This window comes from Triturus cristatus, chromosome 9, assembly GCF_964204655.1.
Source record: "Triturus cristatus chromosome 9, aTriCri1.1, whole genome shotgun sequence".
Taxonomy (NCBI): Eukaryota; Metazoa; Chordata; class Amphibia; order Caudata; family Salamandridae; genus Triturus; species Triturus cristatus.
In genome coordinates, this window is record NC_140592.1 from 1,163,355,941 (window position 1) to 1,163,373,332 (window position 17,392).

A 17,392-nucleotide genomic window follows, 5' to 3' on the forward strand; every position below is an offset into this window, starting at 1 on the left:
ACTGTTTAGCAAAGTATTCATATAGCTTGTCAATTTATAAAAGATCCAACACTGAAGAAAAACAAGTTATTCACCTGAAATGTAGTTCTTCAGCTTTATATCTTTTATGGATTCATATTCCACCTACACTAGTTCCATGTATATGTAATATTCTATGCAATTACATGTTCAGAATTTGGCTAAGATGATGTCTGGTGTGGAATTACTTTTTACGTACATAACTTCAGTAGGTCGATTTCTTGTACAACGTGGGGAATAGTTACACAGCAAGCATGTGGACTAATTAAAGATGCCAATGCTTTAGAACTACATTTTCAATTTAATTATATATTTTTCTAGAACGTACATTTGCTGAAAGCTATTTGTTGTACCATTGACAACAAATGTTTAATATTCTAGTAAAAAGAAACACAACTCTACATTCACCATTACATTCTATTGAGGTGTGTGGAAAATATGGAGCAAATGACTAATCATTCAGAAACTTGTGGGTTGAGGAAGGCGAGGGTCAATTTAAGATCTGAAGTCATTAAGGAACAGATGTGCATCACTGAAGATCCATGGAATGACAGGTCTCATTTTGTTTGCACATGCTTTAGGCATTTCGAAGATAACTGTTTAGCACAAATACGTAAAGACTGTACACTTAAATTAGTGTGCAAACTGCTCTGGAAGCCGAATGTGCTATGTGACAAATTATGCATGCAACGTGTTCTAACTCACTTTAACAAATTAGGAGCACTTACGAGTAAAACATTCTGCTGCTATCTCCAGTGACATTAATCAGCGAAGAACCTTTTAATAATGCAAGATTTGTATGTCTGAAACTGCTGAAAATTCGTCTCATCCACCCTAGTTACACTTAAGGTGTTTGGGTGTATACACACATGCTATGTAGGTGAGACTGTGGTTTCTGGGACTGTGGTAACATACAGAAGAGACTGTGGAAATCCAGGCACATAACTAAGACCTATCCCTTGTATTTTACTTCTCCCTCTCATGTATATATGTTTCTGAATACTGTGTAATTACGAGGAGGCTGCTTCTACAGAAGCTACATAAATTTGTTCCATGTATCCTGTCCTTTTTCAAAATATTGATACAACCGTACCAATGTAATGGGTTGACTCTAATAGGAAAGCCATCAAATGCTTGAATTAATCGGAAACACTGATAACTATTCAGGCTCATTCCACACCAGTGATCTGTAGCTTATCGATACAGATGTGGACAACCACGTGCAGACCAATTTTGACATTTCCCTAAAAGAAGCTGTCCAGCACGACTTGTTAGGCTATTTGTCTCTGAATAGGAATAGAAGCAATCCTAGACGTGTCAGGTTTAATGTGCATTATCAGCTGGTGCAGCCTGAGACCCTGCGTTACAGCAGCCAAGGCCCATGCCTAAACATGTCCATAATTATTCAATCATGCCTGGTTTTACATCCACCTGCACTAACAATGCTGCATTTATAGTCTCACATTTTCCATTAAATGTATGGATCTAGGTGCCATATGTATAAATGTCAAATTACCACTGCCTCTTCTTAAAAAATGAAACTTCAGTTTCAATTTTTCTTTCTAAACGCATCTAGTTTTCCTTTAAGGTAAACGTGCTGCATTAAAAATATGTTTTGCTTTATGAAAAAGCAATCGTAGACATGGTGGTCTGCTGACACCAGCAGGCCATCATCCCCGTTATTGCTATCAATCCTAATGGGTTGCAAATTGCGACCTACCTCAAATATTCATGAGGTGGGTCGAATTGCGACCCATTAGGAATCACTATTGAAAACTTTTAAAGCTTTCTTATTTTGCAAATAGCGATCTTCTAATTGAGATTTAGTATGAGTCACATTAGGGATTCGCAAATCCTAAATTTTGTACATGTGGCCCTAAGCAACCACTGATCTGTTGGATGAAAAGCAAGACTGGCGTCAGGTCACTCCCATGACAGAAAGCACGTTAAAAGCAATTTAGTGACCATGACCAGGAAATGTGAACCTAACGTTCATGTCATAAAAAAGAAAACGTTCAGCAGTCAGCAATTTTGTGATCATCAGCCTTCTAGATTGGAGGGAAAGACATTGGCTGAAGACATAACGGAGTGGTGTGATAATCATGCACAAGCATGTAGGTTCAAGATACCACATTTAAAAAAAAAACTAACACAGTAGCTAAGAAAATATGTGCACAACTTTTTTTTACATTGCACTGCAGATCACTTATAGCAATCCGGTCAAACAGTAGTTAACACTTCAATTATGTACAGAGGACACTGGTAAATACCACTCGATTTTTAAACACTACTTCTAAGGCAAGTGGATTTGCTAAATCTGTTCCCTGGTGGAGGCTCATCAGCACAGACTACAACTGTGCAATAATTGTCCGGCAATTATATCTAGTGTGGACTCCATTTTTCAAAACTAAAACTTCGCTACAATACCACACCAAAGAGTCCCACAAATACGCTCTGGGGTTGCGCCTAGTGTGGTTGCTGTAGTAGCCCATGTGAGACAAACCAAAAAAGACCAATGTTACGTGAGTAATGGGTAATTCCACGAACATATTGTGTGAACACATAGTTGGTGAGCACTGCACGACCACAGGTCTGGAACCTACTGAAATTTAAGACACAGAAGCTGGGAAGGGAAGTAAGCAAGCCACTTGTCTAGTCTCGCACCATCATGCTCAATTATACTAAAACATTTCAGACATTAACAACAGAGATAGTGATCAGTCAGGCAGAGCGCCTGGTAGTTTATCCTTTGAAAGACATTAACCACTCTGTACGCATATCATGTAGGGTGATTTTCCTATGTGCTAGGCCTATTTACCTGCAATAGGAAAAAGAAAAGACCATTTCCTCTTTAGCCATAGACTCCAAGGTGGAGCATCGTTGTCTGTTGCTTGCAAAAAGAAGTATTTGATAGTAAGTTGACATCTCCCTGTAGGTCTGTTTTTGTGCGTGTCGGCCAGTTAGAACAAATGCAAGGACCCAATGGAGGCCTGCTTGCCCTAGCCACATAAGATAAGAAATAGCACTATTAAAACACACTGAACTACGGAATATGTTGTGATCCATGTACACAACGCTATTGTACAAAAACATGTAGACAAATAATACCGTATACGTTAAAAATGTGCACTCCTGCTCCATGCTTAAAACCAACTTCAAGTTCAATCCATGATGGAAGAAGGCACTGTATGGAACAACTAAAGGCATGTACCATCTATTGCAGTGTAGTCATTTAAGAAAAAAATCAATGTAATTCAGCTGGCTGGTAGTCCTTGTAATGCTACACGCAATTCTCTGCTGTGTGGAAGATTGCTGTAGTTATCGACAGCCCCATTTAACTTGTGATCAAGCGTGCTCCAGGCACAAAGTTAAACTCTGGTTGTCTCGCATTACTGCAGAAAGGTTCTGCATGGGCCATGTCACTCAGTGGCCTCTTGGTAAGCTTTACAGATTGTCAGTAGCCTGCAGTGTTTCCTAATGCATCAAACACATGCTTCCCAAGATAGACTATCTCTTTGAGGAAGGAATCCACGTCTTTGCTCACTGACAACCTGCCTTATTGTTGACAGCTAAGCGATGGCCACGTAAATGTGCTGCACAGTCTTCACGTTGGCCACTTTTCCTACAGCAAAGTTGGACCTTTCGTGGTACGCGCCGTTGAGGGAAGGAAATAGCGGCTCTCGATTTCCCACAGCTTCTTGACTGACATGGTACTCAGTGGTGATGCTGCACTCTGTGAGTTCGGTGACAGGCACATGAGCTGCGTGGCGTAGTAGTTTATGTAGCTGGCTATTAACAGGGTCGCCTCAACAATCTGTCAAGAAAAAAATGAAAAAAATCATTGTACACGAGAAAGCCTTCACTGATCACATCTCTATTAAGGCCTCACTAGCAATGGGATTTATAACTATGTTTTACATTTTTCGTTTTTTTTCACAATCAGAAAGGGATAGGGTGAATGCGATGTTTGTTTGTTTTATGATCCCAACAGATACAATGGGCAGCGCTATACTTTCAGAGGACCAAGGGCAGCTGCCAGGGCAATGTCACTTCCTTATAACCTCACTTTGGCATCTTGCTGCTCCTCCATGACATCACACTGGTAGTTGTCCTTAAAGTAGCGACAATACCGGATCTGGAAATGGAACCGTGGGAAAATAAAATAAATATAATATAATATGCTGGTTTCTTTGCCACTGTATATACATTTGAGGGACCATTGTTTTTGATAATTTTTATTTTGTTTTTATTAAACCAATATAAACTGCATACATCTTTACCAGATTATATAACCACATTTTTGGAAATATGACATAGTATATTACTATTAGTATATTACAATTAATTTACAGTAGCAGATCCCCACTTGGCGAATCTTGGACATTGAGTTCACCACCCGTTATAGCTGGTACAGTTGCATTTGTATAACATTCATTAGAACGTCTTTCTTGTCCCTTGTTATCCCCATGTTGGCACATGGAAAACAAGCTCCTACTGGTGCTTGCTGCTATGCTCACTGTTTAGTAGGTACTCCTAATGCTTCTACAATCCATTTTCCATGATTCCTGATCCGCCTCACCATTTTTCACCCGTCTCGTTGCTTAAGTATGCTTGGTATGTTCCCCAGCAGCTTTTGGGTCTGCTTTTTGGAGGGAGTAGCTCATTGTATGTATCAGTTTATATAGTTATAATCCATACTGAGATCATATCCCAGCAGTGCCATCTTCGGGTCTGGTTCAAATTCTATGCCTGTTATGGAACCCAATTCTCTGAATATCTGACTCCAGTACTCGTGTACCCCGGGGCATTGCCAAGCGATGTGCATAAACCTGGCATCTTCCTCACCGCATCTCTAACAATTTGAATCGTCAAGTAACCCGAACCTATATTGTCGCTCAGGTGTGTAATAAGCCCTATGGACGAACTTTAAGTGTATGAGCCTGTGTCATCCATTAATGGCGACAGTTTTGGTCCTAGTGTAGCAATATTGCCACTCCTTATCACTAAAGTGCCCACCCAGATCTCACTGCCAATCCAGCCTGCCCTCCAGTATCCCTGGCTTGCGCGCCTCCTATGCACTGGTGTGAAATTTCATGATAAATTTAGATGGTGTTTCTGTTAGAATTAATGTTGTGAGTGTACCCATAGCCTAAGGCTCCTGCATATCTTCTCCCAACAACTCCTGCAGCTTGTGTCTGGCCCTGTGATAATGGTATCTAGCCATTACCGACATGTGTGCAATCCTTTCTTAGATTGTTTATTGTTCCCAACTACTCACTGCTCCGTTGGTGAAGAAGTTACCCATCGTGCCTATCCCCACGGAGCGGAGTGCCCATCTTGCTCCTGCCTCCTGACCCACCGGGAACCACAAGCACCAGTGCAGTGGAATTTCTTGAGAATACAGTAGCACTCCAGCTTGTCTATTTAATAACGTGTGACATGCCTGTGTCGTAATTGCCAGAAAGTCAAATGTCCTGCGCTGCTTGGGCGGGATGCGAAAAAGGGCAAGAGGGTCAGCTGCATCCTTTGTTAGATCTAGAAGAGGCTTAGTTTGTGGGCCATGAATCCAGTAGTGCACAAATGTACTCTGAGTAGCTCTATAATACATTTCCAGGTCAGGGGCATTTAGAACACCCAAATTATAAGGTAATATGAATGACCCCCCACCGCATTCTAGGCTGTATTCCTGCCCAGGCCAATTTAATTAACAGCGTGCTCAGATGTTGAAACACTGCGCGTAGTGGTATATTCTGGAATAGGAATACGAATCTGGGCAGGATTACCATTTTTATTAAGGCTATACGCCCCACTAGAGACAATGGGAGTTTGATCCATCTGTCCACATCCTCCGACAGCTTCTGTATGACCACCCCGTAATTTTCAAGAAACACTACCAAGGGATCTGTATGGACCCGGATACTTAGATATCTTACTGAGTCAGTCGTCCACTGCAGAGGCTATTCCAGCATCGGGGAGTCCGTAGCTGGAGTGAGGGAGAAGATGATTGATTTATCACAGTTCATTCGCAGGCCCGAGTGGCCCCCAAATCGCACCACTTCTCTAAGCATGGGAGTAAGGTTGGCATCAGGGTTACGGACATACAAAAATGTTACATCGGTATACGCTGATATAATTAGGTTATAACCAGGGAAACGTAATCCGCTATGATTATATCTGCGGAGTGCGCGGGCCAGCGGCTCGGCCACCACAGCGCATAGCAATGGTGACAGTGGGCAACCTTGCCTAGCTCCCTTTGAGATGTTAAAGGTGTCAGAGACTGCATTCCCTACCAGCACTGGGGCCACTGGTGCTGCATATAGTATTGAAACTAGTCAGATATCAAGGTCGCCCACCCCTTTTCTACGCAGCACTGCAAACATAAACCCCCACTTCACTGAGTCAAATGTGTTTTCAGCATCCAAAAACACTGCAGCTGCTTTGACCTCTGGATCTGCCCACTGCAGTACTCCGAATAGCGTTTGCAAATTATGAGTCAGGCTTCAGCATAGGATAAATCCAGCCTGCTCCAGGCATACAATTCCCGGCAATAATGGCGCCAGTCTGTTGGGGAATATTTTTGCATAAATTCTGGTATCTACATTCAGTAGAGATAGTGGCCTGTACGATGAGCAGAGAGTGGGTGTTTTGCCCAATATAAAAATTGTTACTATCATGGCCTCTCGCAGTGTGGGGGGCATTAACCCCATCTCAGCCATCTACTCATATAACGTTTTTAGCCGGGGTACCAATAATTCCTGAGATGCTTTATAAAATGCCACCGTCAGGCCATCCGATCCTGGTGCCTTCTCAGCTGGCATGCTCTGTAGCGCAGACCTAATTTCGGCCAGTTGCAGGGGCGCCATTAGATGTTTCCTGTGTTCGGATGTCAACCAAGGCATTTTAATGTGGGTCAGGTAGTCTGTTAACGCTCCCTCATCAATGGGGATTTGGGAGCTGTATAGGGTTTTGTAGTATTTGCTGAACTGTTTTACAATGTATTTCTGGGCACACAAGCTCCGCCCTAGTCATTCAGAATGTCTGGGATCATGTCTGCTGCTTTTGGGGGTCTCACTATACTCGCTAGTGTTGCGCCTGGCCTTTCCCGCTCTCCATAGGATCGTGCTGTTGCATATTTCTCCAAGTGTTTGATCTCGTCATTGGCTGTTTCCTGAAACTATTAACTTCTGCTTAATCTCGGCATTAATGTGAAGTCCTCCCACTTTCTGAGATGCGTCCTCCATGGCAGCTATTTCTCTCTTCACGGTATTTAACCTACCCCTTATTGAGTGAAGGACTCTTGCGTGTTTGATCGTGACCCCCCTCCCATAGGCCTTGAAGGCCTCCCATGCCATTGCAAGTGTGGCAACCGAGCCCGTGTTTTGCTCTAAGTATTCTTCTTTGACCTGTCATAGTTCTGCCTTGAAGACAGAGTCTAGCAGAGAGTAAGGTGGGAATCGCCAAGTATAAGCTGGGATTCTGCGTTCTGGGCACACTCCGTTACACGCGCTTTCAACCCATTCGAAATCAACCAGTAATCTATGCTGGTGTGTGTGTCATATGCAGAGGAGTAGTGTGTATATCCTGCTGTGTCTGGCGATCTCTGTCTCCATATATCTAAAAGTCTCTCTCGTTGCATCATGTCAAGGATAGCACTTGCTGCTGCTGATGGGCGCCTTCAGACCGATCAATATTAGGGTTTAGTATACAATTAAAATCACCTCCCCATAACTGTGACATGCCAGCCCACTGTTGTAACTTTGCTCCAATAGAGTGATAGAACTGAGGGTCATCGTAATTCGGGGCATACACTCCGACCAATAAAAATGTCCGATCATCCTTGTGATATTTGGCTACTGCGTATCTACCTCCCGGATCTTTATAAAGCCCTCCAAGTGTTACCCCGGGTTGTTGTCCTGTCAAAACCAAGACCACTTGGGCGCGTGATGTGTAGCTAGCAGCATAACACTGTCCCTGCATTCTGAGTTGTACTAACTCTTTATTATCTGTTTTAAGATGTGTTTCCTGCAGGATTGCAATGTCTATTTTATGTCTCTTAAGACATGCAACTACCTTCCTGACCTTTCTATTGTAATTGAGGCTCCTGACATTCCAAGTAAGCACCCTCTACTCGTCTGCGCTGCGCACCTGCCGCCCCTGGGTCTACGCCTGCAATTGTTGCAAGTGCAATACTGTACTAGTGTAGCATCTGGTCTCAAATTCTGACATATTTTCCCCTCTATGAAGCTTAGCAACAACCCACCCCTAATAATCGCTCCCACGCAATGTGTGTCCCCAACTTTCATAGCTTCCCTGTGACCCTCCACCCTCCCTTAAAAATACCCAAAAACAAAAACGTCCTAGAGCACATTACTTTTAGTGAAGCACACTCGGGGCAAATGTTGCCGACTCTTCTGCTCCCTGACCCTCCCCACCACACATTTTGTTGTGTATAATGTTCCACATATCTCCTCTTGCCACTTGAGTCATCTGTTGCCCAGGCTACATTATTCTGCCCTCCCATTGCAAGTGTTCTTAATGGGCCAGTTCCAGGGTCATGTGTCCATCCATATGCATCCTGGCGAACTGTGTTATGTGAGTATATTGTATTTATAAGAAGTTATAGCAACAGTCTTACAAATTTTCAGTTCATGGGTATCCGTCCAAGGCTTCACTTCTGAAATGTCCGCACTGGAGCATCAGACGAAAGGGTGTGTACATCAGCACTTTGGACTTGTAGTCCTGAGTTACCGCTTATCCCTAGCAGCAACTCAGTGATACTTTCATATCTGGTACTTTCTTTTCAGCCTCCTTTGCTCGTGCTACTGTTCCTCAGGTTCTTGTGTTCCTCCATCACCGTTCTGGAACCCTCCCAGGGAACCTCTACGTCCACCTGCTCACCCCATCTGCATAATACACTGCATTGCTGCTATGAGGTCCGTGAAATAATGCACCTTACCTTTCAGCTTTATTCCTAGTTTCCCTAGGTAATGCATGCTATAATCTATGTTGAGCTCACTTAGTTTTTTCTTGGCATGAATGAACAGACAGCGCGCGCTTCTTGAGCTTGCTGTGTAAAGTCCGGGAACAGAGATATCTCCGATCCTTCCAGATGCATCGCTCCTAGTTCTCGAGATTTGCACAGGGCCGCGTCGCGATCCCTGTAATTTAATAGTCTTGCAACAATTGGTCTCAGGGCTGTCTCCAGAACTGGTACAAAAGGGGGTGGTGATGGACGGAGCATCAGAACCAATCAAACACTCACACCCAGTCAACAGATCTGGGTTTGATCTGCCACCCCAGTTCAGACATGGCCATATGCAAATCAGTCTGACCCTGTGCCTCATGGGAACAGTTCAGCCCGAACTGCCAAGCCATGCCTTCCCTGGACCGGAAACAAGCTTCCTAGGACCGGTTTCTGGCATTTCAGCCGTCTTCAGCCAGGCTTGCTTGAATCCAGTGGCAAAGTGAGCAAGGGACTCACGTCTGAGCATACCCTGCCAACTTATGGCGAACAAAGCGGTACAAAAGGGGTGGTGATGGACGGAGCATCAGAACCAATCAAACACTCAAACCCAGTCAACAGATCTGGGTTTGATCTATCACCGTTCTTTAGCCCACTCTGCCACCCCAGTTCAGACATGGCCATATGCAAATCAGTCTGACCCTGTGCCGCATGGGAACAGTTCAGCCCAAACTGCCAAGCCATGCCTTCCCTGGACCGGAAACAAGCTTCCTAGAACCGGTTTCTGGCATTTCAGCCGTCTTCAGCCAGGCTTGCTTGAATCCAGTGGCTAAGTGAGCAAGGGACTCACGTCTGAGCATACCCTGCCAACTTATGGCGAACACAACGGTACAAAAGGGGGTGGTTATGGACGGAGCATCAGAACCAATCAAACACTCACACACAGTCAACAGATCTGGGTTTGATCTATAACCGTTCTTTAGTCCACTCTGCCACCCCAGTTCAGACATGGCCATATGCAAATCAGTCTTGACCCTGTGCCTCATGGGAACAGTCCAGCCCGAACTGCCAAGCCATGTCTTCCCTGGACCGGAATCAAGCATCCTAGGACCGGTTTCTGGCTATCAGCCGTCATCAGCCAGGATAGCTTGACTCCAGTGGCGTAGTGAGCACGGGTCCCACGTCTGGGAATACCCATCCCACTTAGGGCGAAAAGCGTTACAACAAACAAATGATGGACGGAATCCTGACAATGCATACATTCTCCCCCAGTCAAGAGATCTGGGTTAAATCCATCGTTCTTTTGCCCACTACACCACCCCAGTTCAGACATGGCCATATGCAAATCAGTCTTGACCCTGTGCCTCATGGGAACAGGCCAGCCCGAACTGCCAAGCCATGTCTTCCCTGGACCGGAATCAAGCATCCTGGGACCGGTTTCTGGCTATCAGCTGTCATCAGCCAGGATAGCTTGACTCCAGTGGCGTAGTGAGCACGGGTCCCACGTCTGGGAATACCCATCCCACTTAGGGCGAAAAGCGTTACAACAAACAAATGATGGACTGAATGCTGACAATGCGTACATTCTCCCCCAGTCAAGCGATCTGGGTTAAATCCATCATTCTTTTGCCCACTACACCACCCCAGTTCAGACATGGCCATATGCAAATCAGTCTTGACCCTGTGCCTCATGGGAACAGTCCAGCCCGAACTGCCAAGCCATGTCTTCCCTGGACCGGAATCAAGCATCCTAGGACCGGTTTCTGGCTATCAGCTGTCATCAGCCAGGATAGCTTGACTCCAGTGGCGTAGTGAGCACGGGTCCCACGTCTGGGAATACCCATCCCACTTAGGGCGAAAAGCGTTACAACAAACAAATGATGGACGGAATGCTGACAATGCATACATTCTCCCCCAGTCAAGAGATCTGGGTTAAATCCATCGTTCTTTTGCCCACTACACCACCCCAGTTCAGACATGGCCATATGCAAATCAGTCTTGACCCTGTGCCTCATGGGAACAGTCCAGCCCAAACTGCCAAGCCATGTCTTCCCTGGACCGGAATCAAGCATCCTAGGACCGGTTTCTGGCTATCAGCCGTCATCAGCCAGGATAGCTTGACTCCAGTGGCGTAGTGAGCACGGGTCCCACGTCTGGGAATACCCATCCCACTTAGGACGAAAAGCGTTACAACAAACAAATGATGGACGGAATGCTGACAATGCATACATTCTCCCCCAGTCAAGAGATCTGGGTTAAATCCATCGTTCTTTTGCCCACTACACCACCCCAGTTCAGACATGGCCATATGCAAATCAGTCTTGACCCTGTGCCTCATGGGAACAGTCCAGCCCGAACTGCCAAGCCATGTCTTCCCTGGACCGGAATCAAGCATCCTAGGACCGGTTTCTGGCTATCAGCCGTCATCAGCCAGGATAGCTTGACTCCAGTGGCGTAGTGAGCACGGGTCCCACGTCTGGGAATACCCATCCCACTTAGGGCGAAAAGCGTTACAACAAACAAATGATGGACGGAATGCTGACAATGCATACATTCTCCCCCAGTCAAGAGATCTGGGTTAAATCCATCGTTCTTTTGCCCACTACACCACCCCAGTTCAGACATGGCCATATGCAAATCAGTCTTGACCCTGTGCCTCATGGGAACAGTCCAGCCCGAACTGCCAAGCCATGTCTTCCCTGGACCGGAATCAAGCATCCTAGGACCGGGTTCTGGCTATCAGCCGTCATCAGCCAGGATAGCTTGACTCCAGTGGCGTAGTGAGCACGGGTCCCACGTCTGGGAATACCCATCCCACTTAGGGCGAAAAGCGTTACAACAAACAAATGATGGACGGAATGCTGACAATGCATACATTCTCCCCCAGTCAAGAGATCTGGGTTAAATCCATCGTTCTTTTGCCCACTACACCACCCCAGTTCAGACATGGCCATATGCAAATCAGTCTTGACCCTGTGCCTCATGGGAACAGTCCAGCCCGAACTGCCAAGCCATGTCTTCCCTGGACCGGAATCAAGCATCCTAGGACCGGTTTCTGGCTATCAGCCGTCATCAGCCAGGATAGCTTGACTCCAGTGGCGTAGTGAGCACGGGTCCCACGTCTGGGAATACCCATCCCACTTAGGGCGAAAAGCGTTACAACAAACAAATGATGGACGGAATCCTGACAATGCATACATTCTCCCCCAGTCAAGAGATCTGGGTTAAATCCATCGTTCTTTTGCCCACTACACCACCCCAGTTCAGACATGGCCATATGCAAATCAGTCTTGACCCTGTGCCTCATGGGAACAGTCCAGCCCGAACTGCCAAGCCATGTCTTCCCTGGACCGGAATCAAGCATCCTGGGACCGGTTTCTGGCTATCAGCCGTCATCAGCCAGGATAGCTTGACTCCAGTGGCGTAGTGAGCACGGGTCCCACGTCTGGGAATACCCATCCCACTTAGGGCGAAAAGCGTTACAACAAACAAATGATGGACGGAATGCTGACAATGCATACATTCTCCCCCAGTCAAGAGATCTGGGTTAAATCCATCGTTCTTTTGCCCACTACACCACCCCAGTTCAGACATGGCCATATGCAAATCAGTCTTGACCCTGTGCCTCATGGGAACAGTCCAGCCCGAACTGCCAAGCCATGTCTTCCCTGGACCGGAATCAAGCATCCTAGGACCGGTTTCTGGCTATCAGCCGTCATCAGCCAGGATAGCTTGACTCCAGTGGCGTAGTGAGCACGGGTCCCACGTCTGGGAATACCCATCCCACTTAGGGCGAAAAGCGTTACAACAAACAAATGATGGACGGAATGCTGACAATGCATACATTCTCCCCCAGTCAAGAGATCTGGGTTAAATCCATCGTTCTTTTGCCCACTACACCACCCCAGTTCAGACATGGCCATATGCAAATCAGTCTTGACCCTGTGCCTCATGGGAACAGTCCAGCCCGAACTGCCAAGCCATGTCTTCCCTGGACCGGAATCAAGCATCCTAGGACCGGTTTCTGGCTATCAGCCGTCATCAGCCAGGATAGCTTGACTCCAGTGGCGTAGTGAGCACGGGTCCCACGTCTGGGAATACCCATCCCACTTAGGGCGAAAAGCGTTACAACAAACAAATGATGGACGGAATGCTGACCATGCATACATTCTCCCCCAGTCAAGAGATCTGGGTTAAATCCATCGTTCTTTTGCCCACTACACCACCCCAGTTCAGACATGGCCATATGCAAATCAGTCTTGACCCTGTGCCTCATGGGAACAGTCCAGCCCGAACTGCCAAGCCATGTCTTCCCTGGACCGGAATCAAGCATCCTAGGACCGGTTTCTGGCTATCAGCCGTCATCAGCCAGGATAGCTTGACTCCAGTGGCGTAGTGAGCACGGGTCCCACGTCTGGGAATACCCATCCCACTTAGGGCGAAAAGCGTTACAACAAACAAATGATGGACGGAATGCTGACCATGCATACATTCTCCCCCAGTCAAGAGATCTGGGTTAAATCCATCGTTCTTTTGCCCACTACACCACCCCAGTTCAGACATGGCCATATGCAAATCAGTCTTGACCCTGTGCCTCATGGGAACAGTCCAGCCCGAACTGCCAAGCCATGTCTTCCCTGGACCGGAATCAAGCATCCTAGGACCGGTTTCTGGCTATCAGCCGTCATCAGCCAGGATAGCTTGACTCCAGTGGCGTAGTGAGCACGGGTCCCACGTCTGGGAATACCCATCCCACTTAGGGCGAAAAGCGTTACAACAAACAAATGATGGACGGAATGCTGACAATGCATACATTCTCCCCCAGTCAAGAGATCTGGGTTAAATCCATCGTTCTTTTGCCCACTACACCACCCCAGTTCAGACATGGCCATATGCAAATCAGTCTTGACCCTGTGCCTCATGGGAACAGTCCAGCCCGAACTGCCAAGCCATGTCTTCCCTGGACCGGAATCAAGCATCCTAGGACCGGTTTCTGGCTATCAGCTGTCATCAACCAGGATAGCTTGACTCTAGTGGCGTAGTGAGCACGGGTCCCACGTCTGGGAATACCCATCCCACTTAGGGCGAAAAGCGTTACAACAAACAAATGATGGACGGAATGCTGACAATGCATACATTCTCCCCCAGTCAAGAGATCTGGGTTAAATCCATCGTTCTTTTGCCCACTACACCACCCCAGTTCAGACATGGCCATATGCAAATCAGTCTTGACCCTGTGCCTCATGGGAACAGTCCAGCCCAAACTGCCAAGCCATGTCTTCCCTGGACCGGAATCAAGCATCCTAGGACCGGTTTCTGGCTATCAGCCGTCATCAGCCAGGATAGCTTGACTCCAGTGGCGTAGTGAGCACGGGTCCCACGTCTGGGAATACCCATCCCACTTAGGGCGAAAAGCGTTACAACAAACAAATGATGGACGGAATGCTGACAATGCATACATTCTCCCCTAGTCAAGAGATCTGGGTTAAATCCATCGTTCTTTTGCCCACTACACCACCCCAGTTCAGACATGGCCATATGCAAATCAGTCTTGACCCTGTGCCTCATGGGAACAGTCCAGCCCGAACTGCCAAGCCATGTCTTCCCTGGACCGGAATCAAGCATCCAAGGACCGGTTTCTGGCTATCAGCCGTCATCAGCCAGGATAGCTTGACTCCAGTGGCGTAGTGAGCACGGGTCCCACGTCTGGGAATACCCATCCCACTTAGGGCGAAAAGCGTTACAACAAACAAATGATGGACGGAATGCTGACAATGCATACATTCTCCCCCAGTCAAGAGATCTGGGTTAAATCCATCGTTCTTTTGCCCACTACACCACCCCAGTTCAGACATGGCCATATGCAAATCAGTCTTGACCCTGTGCCTCATGGGAACAGTCCAGCCCGAACTGCCAAGCCATGTCTTCCCTGGACCGGAATCAAGCATCCTAGGACCGGTTTCTGGCTATCAGCTGTCATCAACCAGGATAGCTTGACTCTAGTGGCGTAGTGAGCACGAGTCCCACGTCTGGGAATACCCATCCCACTTAGGGCGAAAAGCGTTACAACAAACAAATGATGGACGGAATGCTGACAATGCATACATTCTCCCCCAGTCAAGAGATCTGGGTTAAATCCATCGTTCTTTTGCCCACTACACCACCCCAGTTCAGACATGGCCATATGCAAATCAGTCTTGACCCTGTGCCTCATGGGAACAGTCCAGCCCAAACTGCCAAGCCATGTCTTCCCTGGACCGGAATCAAGCATCCTAGGACCGGTTTCTGGCTATCAGCCGTCATCAGCCAGGATAGCTTGACTCCAGTGGCGTAGTGAGCACGGGTCCCACGTCTGGGAATACCCATCCCACTTAGGGCAAAAAGCGTTACAACAAACAAATGATGGACGGAATGCTGACAATGCATACATTCTCCCCTAGTCAAGAGATCTGGGTTAAATCCATCGTTCTTTTGCCCACTACACCACCCCAGTTCAGACATGGCCATATGCAAATCAGTCTTGACCCTGTGCCTCATGGGAACAGTCCAGCCCGAACTGCCACGCCATGTCTTCCCTGGACCGGAATCAAGCATCCTAGGACCGGTTTCTGGCTATCAGCCGTCATCAGCCAGGATAGCTTGACTCCAGTGGCGTAGTGAGCACGGGTCCCACGTCTGGGAATACCCATCCCACTTAGGGCGAAAAGCGTTACAACAAACAAATGATGGACGGAATGCTGACAATGCATACATTCTCCCCCAGTCAAGAGATCTGGGTTAAATCCATCGTTCTTTTGCCCACTACACCACCCCAGTTCAGACATGGCCATATGCAAATCAGTCTTGACCCTGTGCCTCATGGGAACAGTCCAGCCCGAACTGCCAAGCCATGTCTTCCCTGGACCGGAATCAAGCATCCTAGGACCGGTTTCTGGCTATCAGCCGTCATCAGCCAGGATAGCTTGACTCCAGTGGCGTAGTGAGCACGGGTCCCACGTCTGGGAATACCCATCCCACTTAGGGCGAAAAGCGTTACAACAAACAAATGATGGACGGAATGCTGACAATGCATACATTCTCCCCCAGTCAAGAGATCTGGGTTAAATCCATCGTTCTTTTGCCCACTACACCACCCCAGTTCAGACATGGCCATATGCAAATCAGTCTTGACCCTGTGCCTCATGGGAACAGTCCAGCCCGAACTGCCAAGCCATGTCTTCCCTGGACCGGAATCATGCATCCTAGGACCGGTTTCTGGCTATCAGCCGTCATCAGCCAGGATAGCTTGACTCCAGTGGCGTAGTGAGCACGGGTCCCACGTCTGGGAATACCCATCCCACTTAGGGCGAAAAGCTGGCTGATGACGGCTGATAGCCAGAAACCGGTCCTAGGATGCTTGATTCCGATCCAGGGAAGACGTGGCTTGGCGGTTCGGGCTGGACTGTTCCCATGAGGCACAGGGTCAAGACTGATTTGCATATGGCTATGTCTGAACTGGGGTGGCGTAGTGGGCAAAAGAACGATGGATTTAACCCAGATCTCTTGACTGGGGGAGAATGTCTGCATTGTCAGCATTCCGTCCATCATTTGTTTGTTGTAACGCTCCGGTCCAGGGAAGGCATGGCTTGGCAGTTTGGGCTGGACTGTTCCCATGAGGCACAGGGTCAAGCTGATTTGCATATGGCCATGTCTGAACTGGGGTGGCAGAGTGGGCTGAAGAACGGTGATGGATCAAACCCAGATCTGTTGACTGGGTGTGAGTGTTTGATTGGTTCTGATGCTCCGTCCATCACCACCCCCATTTGTACCGCTTTGTTCGCCATAAGTTGGCAGGGTATGCTCAGACGTGAGTGCCTTGCTCACTTTGCTACTGGTTTCAAGCAAGCCTGGCTGAAGACGGCTGAAATGCCAGAAACCGGTCCTAGGAAGCTTGTTTCCGGTCCAGGGAAGGCATGGCTTGGCAGTTTGGGCTGGACTGTTCCCATGAGGCACAGGGTCAAGCTGATTTGCATATGGCCATGTCTGAACTGGGGTGGCAGAGTGGGCTAAAGAACGGTGATGGATCAAACCCAAATCTGTTGACTGGGTGTGAGTGTTTGATTGGTTCTGATGCTCCGTCCATCACCACCCCCATTTGTACCGCTTTGTTCGCCATAAGTTGGCAGGGTATGCTCAGACGTGAGTCCCTTGCTCCCTTTGCCACTGGTTTCAAGCAAGCCTGGCTGAAGACGGCTGAAATGCCAGAAACCGGTCCTAGGAAGCTTGTTTCCGGTCCAGGGAAGGCATGGCTTGGCAGTTTGGGCTGGACTGTTCCCATGAGGCACAGGGTCAAGCTGATTTGCATATGGCCATGTCTGAACTGGGGTGGCAGAGTGGGCTAAAGAACGGTGATGGATCAAACCCAGATCTGTT

The 17,392-nt window shown here is 47.5% G+C and overlaps 1 protein-coding gene across 1 annotated transcript in view; it reads right to left on the reverse strand.

Moving 5' to 3' along the window:
- Positions 1–489: 489 nt before the first annotated feature.
- The window catches only part of PLEKHH1 (pleckstrin homology, MyTH4 and FERM domain containing H1), a 380,707-nt gene continuing 363,804 nt past the window's right edge, over positions 490–17,392 (reverse strand). Inside the window, exon 29 of the mRNA XM_085627151.1 lies at positions 490–3,832. Within this exon, the coding sequence (XP_085483277.1) occupies positions 3,641–3,832 (192 nt within the window). The 3' untranslated portion in view covers positions 490–3,640. The remainder of the gene's footprint in view (positions 3,833–17,392) is intronic.